General features: G+C 46.5%; 1 protein-coding gene across 1 annotated transcript in view; it reads left to right on the top strand.

The window, feature by feature from the left end:
• The window catches only part of sdha (succinate dehydrogenase complex, subunit A, flavoprotein (Fp)), a 70,239-nt gene that overhangs the window by 28,591 nt on the left and 28,094 nt on the right, over positions 1-13,554 (top strand). The window contains exons 3-5 of the mRNA XM_085993356.1: positions 3,832-4,000; positions 4,894-5,089; positions 7,692-7,863. Of these exons, the coding sequence (XP_085849482.1) occupies positions 3,832-4,000; positions 4,894-5,089; positions 7,692-7,863 (537 nt within the window). The remainder of the gene's footprint in view (positions 1-3,831; positions 4,001-4,893; positions 5,090-7,691; positions 7,864-13,554) is intronic.

The following is a 13,554-nucleotide window of genomic DNA, read 5'->3' as shown; positions in this document are numbered from 1 at the left end:
CCAGATGAAAATTTCCCGTAGAACTGATTTTTAGGCCCAAGTATGTGTAGTTAGTGGTTTGTTCAATTTTGGTTGTTCCTAGTGTGAAATTTAGTTTGGGTCCCTGATGTCTGGATCTTTGCTGGAACACAAGGATTTTGATTTTTTGGGGATTTATTGTCAGGGCCCAGGTCTGGCAGAACGACTCCAGCAGATCCAGGTTCTGCTGTAGACCCTCCTTAGTTGGTGACAGCAGAACCAGGTCATCTGCATAGAGGAGGAATTTAACCTTGGATTCATACAGGGTGAGGCCGGGTGCTGTAGATTGTTCAAGTAGTTTTGCCAATTCATTTATGTAAATATTAAAGAGTGTCGGTGAGATGGGCGAGCCCTGCGTCACCCCCCGCCCCTGTGGGAAGTATTTTGTTTGTTTGTCTCCAATTTTAACTGCACATTTGTTGTTTGTATACATTGATTTAATTACATCATATGTTTTTCCCCCTACCCCGCTTTCGATAAGTTTCAGGAATAAACCGTCGTGCCAGATGGAGTCGAAAGCCTTCTGGAAATCTATAAAGCATGCGTAGATTTTGCTTTTGTTTTGATGAACGTGTTTGTCAATTAGGGTCTGTAGGGTGAAGATATGATCTGATGTTCTATAGTTTGGCAGGAATCCAATTTGGCTTTTACTCAAGACATTGTGCTCCTCAAGGAAGTTTATAAGTCTTTTGTTGATACTACAGAATACCTTCCCCAGGTTACTGTTTACACAGATGCCTCGATAGTTATTTGGGTCGACTTTGTCCCCACTTTTGTATATGGGCGTTATGAGTCCTTTGTTCCAGATATCAGGGAAGTAACCGACACTCAGAACCAAGTTGAGGAGTTTTAGGATAGCCAGTTTCATTTTATCGTCTGTGTGTTTAATCATCTCGCTTAGTATGCCGTCTGCACCGCAAGCTTTTCCTGGTCGCAGGTCCTTGAGTTTTTCAAATAGTTCTTCTTCTGTTATTATGGAGTCTAGCGGGTTTTGGTTATCTTTTATGGCCATTTCGAGCTTTTCCAGTTTTTTGCATATTTGGTGTTGCTCTGGCCTTAGTGTGTTTTTCTGGTATAATTTTTCGAAGTGGTTTTCCCATGTGTCTCTCTCTCTCCACCTCTCTCTACACCTCTCCCTCTCTACACCTCTCTCTCTCTACACCTCTCTCTCTACACCTCTCTCTCTCGGCACACCTCTCTCTCTCGGCACACCTCTCTCTCTCGGCACACCCCTCTCTCTCGGCACACCCCTCTCTCTCGACACCTCCCTCTCTCTCGACACCTCCCTCTCTCTCGACACCTCCCTCTCTCTCGACACCTCCCTCTCTCTCGACACCTCCCTCTCTCTCGACACCTCCCTCTCTCTCGACACCTCCCTCTCTCTCGACACCTCCCTCTCTCTCGACACCTCCCTCTCTCTCGACACCTCCCCCCCTCTCGACACCTCCCCCCCTCTCGACACCTCCCCCCCCTCTCTCTCTCGACACCTCCCTCTCTCTCCACCTCCCTCTCTCTCTCTACACCCCCCCCTCTCTCTCTCTACACCTCCCCCTCTCTCTCTCTACACCTCCCCCTCTCTCTCTCTACACCTCCCTCTCTCTCTCTCTCTACACCTCCCTCTCTCTCTCTACACCTCCCTCTCTCTCTCTACACCTCCCTCTCTCTCTCTCAATTTTTTCAATTCAATTCAAATCGCTTTATTGGCATGACAAGGTACATCTTATGTTGCCAAAGCATCGAAAAACATTTATGGTTGTACACAAAAATACAGATCTACCCACACAGTGTATAAACAGATATATCCCTGAGTGTATAAATATACATTCGTATAATTTGTATATACTCTTTTCTTCGATTTAATGGTTGTCCCTCTGTTTATGGCAAGCTGTAACATAGTGTGCCGCTAAGGTTGCACAATTTCTCTGTTCCCCTCGTAGGTATGGGAGTTTTTGGTCGTCATTCAAATTTCTGAATTCCGGGCATATTTTTGTGAATTTTGGGTAGAAATTCTCTCTTATGCCCTGATATTTTCCACAAGCTGTGAGGAAGTGCATCTCTGTCTCCACCACCCCCTGACTGCAGTGAGAGCATATCCTGTTTTCTCTTGTCAGCCAGGTCTGTCTGTGTCTGCCTTTTTCGATAGCCAGGCTATGCTCACTAAGTCTGTACATAGTCAAGGTTTTTCTCAATTTGCTATCTTTTACCGTGGTCAGGTATTCAGCCATGTTGTATTGTCTGTTTAGGGCCAAGTAGCAATTGAGTTTGTTTTGGGTTTTTGTTGTTTCTGCCCAATATGACAGATATTTTTCCTTTTGCTTAGTGACAATTGTGTTGGATCGAATTCTCTGTGCTACGATGCCACTGTCCTGGGGCTGGTTATTGTTAGTAGTGTTAGTAGTTACTTCACTGAGTCCCAGGACTAGTTGACTGAGGGTATACTTCTTTATGATCCTCTCTTGGCATTTCAGGGCTTCGTAATGATAGCAGTGGGGGTTGCTCATTTTTAGGTGTTTCCAAAATTTGGTGGCTCTTTTTTGGATAGTAATTATTAATGGATATTGGCCTAGTTCTGCCCTGCATGCATTGTTTATGGTTTTCCTTTGAGTCCGGAGGATACTTTTACAGAATTCTGCATGTAGGATCTCAATTGGGTGTTTGTCCCATTTTGCAAATTCTTGTTGTGTTAGCGGTCCCCACACCTCACTGCCATAGAGTGCAATTGGTTCAATTACTGATTTGAAAATTTTGAGCCAAATGCTAATTGGGATTTCTATTTGGATTGATTTTTTAATGGCATAGAAAGCCCTTCTTGCTTTCTCTTTCAGTTCATTCACAGCCAGATGAAAATTTCCCATAGAACTGATATTTAAGCCCAAGTATGTGTAGTTAGTGGTTTGTTCAATTTTGGTTGTTCCTAGTGTGAAATTTATTCTGGGTCCCTGATGTCTGGATCTTTGCTGGAACACAAGGACTTTGGTTTTTTGGGGGTTTATTGTCAGGGCCCAGGTCTGACAGTACGACTCTAGCAGATCCAGGTTCTGCTGTAGACCCAGAACCAGGTCATCTGCAGAGGAGGAATTTAACCTTGGATTCATATAGGGTGAGGCCATGTGCTGTAGATTGTTCAAGTAGTTTTGCCAATTCATTCTACACCTCTCTCTCGCTACACCTCTCTCTCTCTCTTTACACCTCTCTCTCTCTCTACACCTCTCTCTCTCTACACCTCTCTCTCTACATCTCTCTCTCTTTCTTCAATTCAATTCAAATTGCTTTATTGGCATGACAAGGTACATCTTATGTTGCCAAAGCATCGAAAAACATTTATGGTTGAACACATAAACGCAGATCTATCCATACAGTGTATAAACAAATATATCCCTGAGTGAATAAATATACATTCATATAATTTGTATATACTCTTTTCTTAGATTTAATGGTTGTCCCTCTGTTTATGGCAAGCTGTAACATAGTGTGCCGCTAAGGTTACACAATTTCTCTGCTCTCTCTCTCTCCACACCCCTCTCTCTCTCTGCACCTCTCTCTCTGCACCTCTCTCTCTCTGCACCTCTCTCTACACCTCTCTCTCTGCACCATCTCTCTCTCTCTACACCTCTCTCTCTCTCTCTCTCTCTCTCTACACCTCTCTCTCTCTCTCTACACCTCTCTCTCTCTCCCCCTTCCCTCCCCCCCTCTCCCCCTATTTAATCTAACTGTGTTGGTTCTGTGCAGGGTGATCACATCAAATGTTTAACTGTTTGACTGCTACGTCAGATCAGCTAATACCTGAAAACGATGTTTGTCACACCCCCCTAGGAATTTATGGTGCTGGTTGTCTCATCACCGAAGGATGTCGTGGTGAAGGTGGAATTCTCATCAACAGTGAGGGAGAGAGATTTATGGAGCGCTATGCTCCTGTTGCGAAGGATCTTGCTTCAAGAGATGTCGTTTCGCGATCTATGACCATTGAAATTCGTGAAGGACGGTAAGCTTTAGATCCTCTAGCTTTGTGTGTTCTCATTTCTTTTTGTGAGAGTAAGACTTTCTCTCTCACACTACTCCACCCCCCCCCCCCCCTCCCCACCACCACCACTTGCTGTTCTGTACCACATGCAGTAGAGAAGAGCCAGCAAGCAACCAGCTCTCAGGCTTCTGCCAGTTTCATTCGGGACCAGACTCAGGGGGATGTGCAAAAACAGCCAAGGAATGACTAGTTTCTTATATACTCCCTTTGGGAAAACACCTGGCTTTCCCATAGCATTGGTTGAAATCTGGAACATGCCCTTCCCTCCCTTGACATAGCGTGTTAACTGTTTCAAAGTGTTGTCACTGCACTTCCCTATTTTCCTAGTTTATGCAGGGGGTTGGGTGGAGTGGGGTGGTGAAAGAAGGTTTTAAACTGCTGAATTGACACAAGAAGGTAGTTGGAATTCTGTGCCACAAACCATTGTTGAAGCAGAGTCCACAAATCTTTTAAAGGGTAATTATATAGTTGCTTGAAAAAGAGTATTAAAAGGTATAGAGAGCGAGCAGAGAGTTGGGATTGTATTAGATGATTTATGGGGGGCGGGAAATAGCACCAGTGCACACTTATACAAAAGCAAAATACAGCGGATGCTGGAAATCAAAAATAAAAACAAGAAATGTTAGAAATACTCAGCAGGTCAGGCAGCATCTGTAGAGAGAGAAACAAAATTAACGTTTCAGATCGATGCACACTTCTTGGGCTGAATAGGTTGTTTCTGTAACCCTCCACTTCCCTCTCCTCCTCTAAGACCCTCATTAGAACCTACTTCTTCAACCAAGCTTTTGGTCACCCCTCTTTATCTGGAGTCTTTTCCTGTGACCTTTGACATTTGCCCTTTATTCTCTTAACAGAGGATGCGGCCCTGACAAAGATCATGTGTACTTACAGCTGCACCACCTGCCCCCTGAGCAGCTGGCGATGCGACTGCCTGGTATTTCAGAAACTGCCATGATTTTTGCTGGTGTGGATGTCACCAAAGAGCCTATTCCAGTCCTTCCTACAGTGCATTACAATATGGGAGGTGTCCCCACCAACTACAAAGGACAGGTAACCACAATCTGTTGAATTCTACTTCTGACAGAGATCTGATCAGCCTTGTATCAGTGGTAACATACGCCTCGGAATCAGAAAGTCGTGGATTCAAGTCCCCCTCCAGAAACCTGAGCACATAATCTAGACTAACATCAGTGCAGTACTGAGGGAGTGTTGAATTGTCAGAGGTGCCATCTTTCCGCTGAGACATTAAACCGAGGCCTCGTCTGCCTCTCAATTAGATGTCAAAGATCCCCTGGCACTATTTGAAGAAGACCAGGGAGTTCTCCTCTGTGCCCTGGCCAATAGTTATCCCTCAACAAACATCACTAAAAGAAGAAAGAAAGAACATTTATTTATATAGTGTCTTTCACAACCTCAGAACATCACAGAAATCACAGAAACCTCACAGTACAGATAGAGGCCATTTCGGCCCATCAAGCCTGCACCGACACATATCCCACCCGATCCCCGTAACCCCTACACATATCCCACCCTATCCATATAACCCCACGTATTTAATCCCCCTAACACTAAGGGTCAATTTTTATCATAGCCAATCAACCTAACCCCGCACATCTTTGGACTGTGGGAGGAAACCGGAGCACCCGGAGAAAACCCACGCAAACACGGGGAGAATGTGCAAACTCCACACAGACAGTCACCCGAGGCCGGATTCGAACCCGGGTCCCTGGCGCTGTGAGGCAACAGTGCTAACCACTATGCCACCGTGCATCATAATGTACTTTTGAAATGTTGTAATGTAGGGGGACACAGTAGCCAGTTTGTGCACAGCAAACTCCCACAAACAGCGATGAGATAAATGACCAGATAATCTGGTTTAGTGATGTTTTTTGAGGGATAAATATTGGCCAGGACACCGGGGAGAACTCCCTTGCTCTTCTACAAATAGTGCCGTTGGATTTTTTACATCCATTTTAGAGGGCAGATGGTTTAACATCTCATCCGAAGGACAGCATCTGCAACAGTACAGCACTCCTTCACTACTATCTCTGGAGTGGGGCTTTAACCCATAACCTTCTGACTTGGAGGCAAGAGTCGTACCACTGAGCTAAGGCTGACATCATTGCACAGTCGTATCACTTTGAATAGGTATTATGAGTAGAGTTAGGTGAGCTTCAAGTGTTGCTTGTATTTTAGTTGAATTACTTGAACACATTAGTGTAGTGTCCGCGCATCAATAACACACGGACTGCAGGAGAACAATAATAAGAGGTGTTTACTGAACAGAGAGTATGCTGGAACTGAAAGTACAGAAGCCTGCTACTGCTTTATATACAGGGGTGGTCACTGCCGGTACTACAGCATAAAAGCAGTTCTCTCTTAAAGGTACATACACAACAATTAGGAAACAATTGCTTTATATAACTACACTGTAAAGTAAAGCTATATAACTACTCTGTAAACTTGCGGTCAGCCAAAACTCTGCTGCCCGTCTCCTAACTCGCACCAAGTCCCGTTCTCCCATCTCCCATGTGCTCGCTGACCTACATTGGCTCCCGGTTAAGCAACGTCTCGATTTTATAATTCTCATCCTTGTTTTCAAGTCTCTCCATGGCCTCGCCCCCTCCCTATCTCTCTCATCTCCTCCAGCCTCATAACCCTCATGTAACCCTTGGGACGTTTTACTATGTTAAAGGCACTACATAAATGCAAGTTGTTGTTGTAAAAAGGCAATGTCCTCTTCAAAAGCCTTTTACCAAAAAAAAAATCAAACTCTTAGCTAATTAACATAACTTCACACATTATGGATGTTTGCTGGGAATAGACTGTTCTGCTTTGGGGCGAAATGAGTTATGAGGATGTTTTTAACATAACATCAGCCACATGATCTCCCAGCCTCTCCTGATTTCCCATGCAACATAGTGACAGGAATAGAATAAAATAAATTCCCCAGCCTCCATCCATCTTGTTTTTTAAAAATGTTTTTTGTCCTCTGTCCTTTGTGATGTTTGCCTATTTTGCGACTCTCTTTCCCAATTTTATACAAGAAAAGTCAAGAATGAGAAAAGGGTCACCTTAGCATTTTGCCTCTACAGCTCTGTCTGACAGATTATTCCGAATATTCATCCCTCTTTGATTTGTTCATTGTGGGGTTTTTTTAAAGGTAAAGGCTCAGCAAATGCTTGGAATAATTTGCCAAAAAATGCATTGAGGCATGGGAGGGAGGTTATTTTTTGGCAGTTGATTAAAGTGGACCACTGACTAAATAGTGAACAGATAAACTGGATATTCAAGTACTGCTCACAATGTGAAAGAGACCTTGATTATAGCTGATGAGCATAGTGGATGTCTTGACCCTAAAGTTTTCAGTCCAAGTCAGATTGGACTTGACTCTAAAGTCTTAAAGCAAAGAATGCGCCTCCTTCATTCTGCTCCAAGAATCATTTTAGTGGGGCCTAGCTTGAAAGGTGTGTATCAGAACTTTCCTCTGCTAATAAAACTAAAACTTCATGTAACATTTTGTTATTTAGCAATATATTATTTGAATGTAACGAGGCGTGTTTAAATAATAAAACTTGCATAGTTTGCCGTAGGTACTGCTTCTCTGAATGTTCACTCGGCATAAGTTTCTTTTAAAACTGCCTACCTGCAGGTGATTAACTACACAAATGGTAAAGATGCTGTGGTACCTGGCCTCTATGCCTGCGGTGAAGCTGCCAGCGCTTCGGTTCATGGAGCTAATCGGCTCGGGGCAAATTCTCTCCTCGACTTAGTGGTGTTCGGTCGTGCTTGTGCCCTAACCATAGCAGAAACCTGCACGCCCGGTAAGCCTTGTAATTTATTTTGCACTCGAGCAAGCAGTGCCAGAGCACCTCGAGCAAGTAGTCTTGCATCCCACTTTAGTTTCTCGCAGCTTTTTAAACTTTATTTTCAATCTGAATGTTTTTTTTTTAAAGGGCCAAAGGATTAAAATTTAACCAGCAATTGTAGATTGGTGAGTGGCGATCTGTGCACTGAGGTCCAATATTTTTCCTGACCAAACAACATGGAGGTAACATAGCTCCACACAGTTCACAATAGGTGCCAGTCTGAGACTGATATTTATTGTAGAGCAACACCAAATAAAAAATTTTAAATCTCTGTTCAAGCCTGTGTACAACATCCTACACTGTAAAGGTTAAGGGGGGGGTGGTGGAATTGGGTGGCGCCTATTGTATGATATGTAATTCTGTCACCAGGTTGCTGAGATGTCCCCCTCTCCAGCTGCTCTGCAACTCCTGAGACTTCCAGGGCGACCTCCTCTGCTGCACTTAAGGTGGCCAATGATGGAGGGCCCCTCTTATTGTGGGCTCTCTTCTCCTACAAGGAGAGAAAGAAGAGAAGTTTGAGTGAGGGTGATGACTGTAAGGAATGGATGGTTAACATCTTTAGAGGGTGACTATGATGGAGTGGGGTGCCAATGCCAAAAGACCTCCTTTTGTGTTGTTAGTATGATTGCATTAGGATGATGGTGAGTGTGTGGAGCGAATAGTCAGATGGGGATGCGATAATGTAGATAGAGAGGGATGGGTGGACATGCAAGGTATGTTGGTGTGAGTAATGATGTGCAGGAGTAAGCTTGGGAAGGCAGAGTGATGGCAATGTGATGAGAGGCTCAGCAGGATGAAGTTGAGTGTGGCTTTGCACTCCCCTTTCCTGATCTAATGAGATAATTGAAGCGTTTCCAGCACTGCACCCAGGTCCTCCTGACAACATCCCTGCTGTTGACCTCCTCTGCCATTTGGAGCCAGGCTCCTTTGTTCTGCTGGGGAGGTCTCTTCCGCCCATCCAAAGGGAAGAGGACCCCTGCGTGCTCCCACTCCCTCCACAAGCATATGAAGGGAGTCATCTGCGAACCTGAGTGCAGCCCTCTGCCTCTGTGCAGTCATGTTTCCAAGTGTCTAGAACACTCAAAAGAACATAAGAAATAGGTGCTGGAGTAGGCCATTTGGCCCTTCGAGCCTGCTCCGCCATTCAACAAGATCTTCTACCTCAACTCCACCTTCCTGCACTATCCCCATATCCCTTAATTCCCAAAAATTTATCAATCTCTTATCTTGAATATATTCAACGACTGAGCATTCACAACTCGCTGGGGTAGAGAATTCCAAAGATTCACAAACCTTTGAGTGAAGACATTTCTCCTCATCTCAGTCCTAAATGGCCGACCCCTTATTCTGAGACTGTGACCCCGTGCCCTTGATTCCCCAGCCAGGGGAAACATTTTCTCAGCATTGACCCTGTCAAGCCCACGGATGTTGCCTGACCACCTGAGTTTTTCCAGCATTTTCTGTTGTTATTTCCCTTAAGAATGATGTTTCAATGAGATCACCTTTCATTCTTCTAAACGCTAGAGAATATAGGCCTAGTCTACTCAATTTCTCCTCATGGGGCAATCCCCTCATCCCAGGAACCAGTCTGGTGAACCTTTGTTTCGCTCCCTCTAAGGCAATTATGTGTTTCACTCCCTCTAAGACAGTTATGTCTTTCTTTAGGTAAGGAGACCAGAACTGTACACAGTACTCCAGGTGTGACCCCACCAGTGTCTTATATATAATTATAGTAAGACTTCTTGGCCTAGAAATTCGGTATAGCCGCGTTTGGGGCGCTAGTCCTGGCGATGCGCAAAGTTTAGCGCCAGGCGCAATTTAATGCCACCTAGCGCAATACTGGATTGCAACGCCCCTAAAGGTGATTGCGGCGCTAAATCAGGCGCTGCACGCTACTCTTAAGGCGCTAACCCGGCGGCGCAACCCAATTTCGTGGCGGCGGGGCGCAGCGAGGGTGCTGTCAATAATCACTTTCCCTGACACACAGTGGCGCCGGCCAGCTCTTAAAGGGGCAGGTCAATTGGCATCACCAGACACACTCACTGCCTTGTAGGCCTTCAAAGTGGTGGGAGCCTACCTGTGGCGCACCAGCCTAGCAAGGCATGGAAAGGGTGAGGCAGAGGGCGGAACACCTCACTGATGGGGCATTGGATGCTTTGGTTGGCGCAGTGGAATCAAGGCCAAGGAAGATGGTCGGAATGTAATTTATGTTTTGGACAGTCTCCCGGGTGTGAGAGGCAGTTATGTGTCAGTGTATTAGTTTTGCTTTCTGTTGCCATAGCTTTCTCATGTTTGAAGGAACCACATTTTGTGTAATGAAACACTTTCTTCATTTACAATGGCCATGCCTGCTATTTACATGCATCTTGCCCTTCACAGGCTTGGGGGTATCAGACCGGTTCCATTCCTGTTCTTGGAATGGCAGCAAGCATTCCGTAAGAGGGGCCTAGAAGCTACTTCTGATCAGCCTCTGACGCGCAGCCTGAGAAGAGCCACTCGCGTAGAGGTTCAGGCCAGCAGCCATCTTCTCAGCCGCTGACAGAGATGTCCTGCACCTTATCTGAGGCTGCAGATCTGGCTGAAGCAGCTGGCGCAGCTCAGTCACCACCTCCTTTCTAAATCGCAGCCTTTTGACACACTGCTCCTCCGGCATGTTCATGTAGGAAAACTGCTGTCGGATAACCCTGCCAGCGTAAGGTCTGCTGTGGCGACGTCTGTTGGCCCTCCTCCGTCTGGCCATGCCCGCCCCCCTCTCCCTGCGTCTCAGTGCCCTTTCCAGATGATTCAGCAGCAGGACGTTCCCCTCCAATGCAGCCCCCATAATAAGTGCCCACAGGAAGGTTCCCCATTGTCAAGGCTCACCAACAGCAAGGTGATGGTCAGAAGGCTGAAGATCGTCTGCCTGCGCTGGCTCAGTGGTCAAATGGCTCTGTGCAGCTCAGCAACTCTTTGTAGCTCTCGAGGAAGTTGTGATCCAAAAATGGCTGCCGCTTTTAAACCACACCAGTCCCCTTTAAATAACGCTCCTCCAGCCCGAGAGCGACTTGGTAAGGCCCAGGTAAGCTGTCACTATTAGTGCCAGGCGCTACGGAGGGATGCGCCACTGAATTTCCGGTCCGGGGCACCCAAAAGGCAGTGCACACTCAAATGACGTCATAATCAGCCTGCGCCCATGAGCGGGCGCTAAGATTTAGCGCCGGCGCTAAATGCATGCTCAATATGGGGCGAGGCGCTAGGCGCCTTGCGCCCGCCCGGAAATTGGCTAGCGCCCCACTTCTCGGCCTCGTTAGGCGTTAATCGGTGGCGCTATCAACCGAATTTCTCCCCCCTTTACTCTTATACTCTAATCCCTTTGTAACAATAGCTAGCATACCATTTGCTTTCTTAATTGCTTAATGCACGTTAATTTTCTGTGATTCATGTGCAAGGACACCCAGGTCCCTCTGAATGCAAACATTTCCCAATCTCTCACCATTCAAAAATATTCTGCTTTTGTGTTTTTCCTACCAAAGTGGATAACTTCACACTTCCCCACATTCTATTCCATTTGCCATGTTCTTGACCACTCAGTCAACCTGTCTATATCTCTGCAGCCTCCTTGCATCCTCCTCACAGCTTACTTTTCCACCTAACTTTGTATCATCAGCAAATTTCGATATGTTACACTCAGTCCCTTCATCTAAGTTATTAATATAGTTTGTAAATGGCTGAGGCCTAAGCACTGATCCTTGTGGTACCCCGCTAGTTACGTCCTGCCGAGCCGAACAAAATCCCGTTTATTCCTACTCTCTGTTTTCTATCCATTAACCAATCCTCAATCCATGCTAGTATATTACCCCCAATCCCATGTGTCCTCATTTTGTGTAGTAACCTCTTGTGTGGCACCTTATCACCTTTTTGAAAATCACACTACATCCACTGGTTCCCCCTTATCCATCCTACTAGTTACATCTTCCAGCGGCGCATGCGAAATCCAGTCGCCCCCTTAGCGCCGCTGCTAACAGTGCCTGGGGCTTTAGCGTCAGGCAGATTGTGACGTCAGTGAGCATGCAATGATTATTGCCCCCTGCCTTAGCGCCTCGCCCCAACAACAACAGGAAGAGGAGGCGTGAAGCAGGCAGATGGCGGCTCCAGGGGCGATATTTAAAGGCATCAATCGCAGCTGTCAGGTTAGTGCTGTTTCACTGCTTCCTTGTCTGTTTGCGATTGTGCAGGAGTTTAATTCAGTCATTTACAGGTTCTTTAGCATCAGGAGTGTTGTGGCTACTAAAAATGTGTTACATTTATTCTGACAAAATTTCAAAGTGCTACACATTGTTACTTTACATTAATGGGTGCTAAACTGGCAGTCGACCTCTCCCTCCAAGATCTACTGCGGAGGCAGTAAGAAAGATTGCAAGATGTGGCCAGAAGGAGCAGGAGGGCTATCGGGGCTCTCAACAGGAGGCCTTGCCCTCTGAGGGCATTCCGAGAGGACTTCTCCAACCTCCAATTAAGTGAGGGGCAGTGCATTAGAAGGCTCTGCTTCAGCAAGGATGTGGTCACTGAACTCTGCCGCCTCCTACAACCAGACTTTGAGCCTCAGATCAGGTCGACCACAGCTCTCTCAGTGGCAGTCAAGATCACCATCGCCCTCAATTTCTTCGCCAGCGGTTCCTTCCAGTCTGCAACAGGAGATATGGCGAACATCTCACAGTTCACCATCCATCGCTGCATCCGGGAGGTCACAGAGGCTCTCTACAGTAGGAGAAGGGACTACATTTCTTTCCCCATCACCAGAGAGAAGCAGGACGAATGTGCATGTGGTTTTGCCAGGATAGCGGGCTTCCTCATGGCGCAGGGCACCATTGACTGCACCCACGTGGCTTTGCGGGCACCACATAACAACCTTGAGGTCTTCCGTAACCGCAAAGGCTACCGGTCACTTAATGTGCAGTTGGTGTGCGACCACAGACAGCGAATCTTCAGTGTGAATGCCCGCTATTTTGGCAGCAGCCACAATGCCTTCATCCTCGCCAGACCAATGTGCTAACACTCTTCCAACCACCACATCAAATTTGCGGCTGGCTGGTCGGTGATGAGGGCTAGTCGCTCTCCACCTGACTCATGACTCCCCTCCGCAACTCCAACACTCCTGCTCAGCACTCATATAATGAGAGCCATGCTGCCACCAGGAACATCATCGAGCAGCCCATCGGGGTGCTCAAGCAACAGTTCCACTGCCTTGACTGCGCGGGAGAAGCCCTCCAGTATTTACTGGAGTGGGTGTCCCATTTCGTCGTGGTCTGCTGCATGCTCCACAACTTGGCCATCATGAGGGCCCAGCCCTTGCCACAAGGGATTGCGGGACCACCTCGTGAGGAGGAGGAAGAGGAAGACGAGGAGGAGGAACAGGAGCGAGGGAGGAGGCAGCCACTCAATCGGCCTTCTGGAAGGGCAGTCCGTGACCGCCTCATCAGACTGCGGTTCCAATGAATGAAACCCCAGATCCCCGTTGCTCACTACATCCCCATCATTCCATCCCTGTCGCAGGACATATCACAGCACAAAGTTGAAATGAGACGCCACAAAATCATGCAAAGCCAATTAATAAGTTTATCAATAGTGAACACATATTTACAACAACAATATTGGCTATTCACCCTT

Source organism: Somniosus microcephalus, chromosome 7, assembly GCF_052327205.1.
Source record: "Somniosus microcephalus isolate GS21.2 chromosome 7, FLI_Smic_1.0, whole genome shotgun sequence".
NCBI lineage: Eukaryota > Metazoa > Chordata > Chondrichthyes > Squaliformes > Somniosidae > Somniosus > Somniosus microcephalus.
This window is presented reverse-complemented; position numbering and strand designations above follow the sequence as displayed.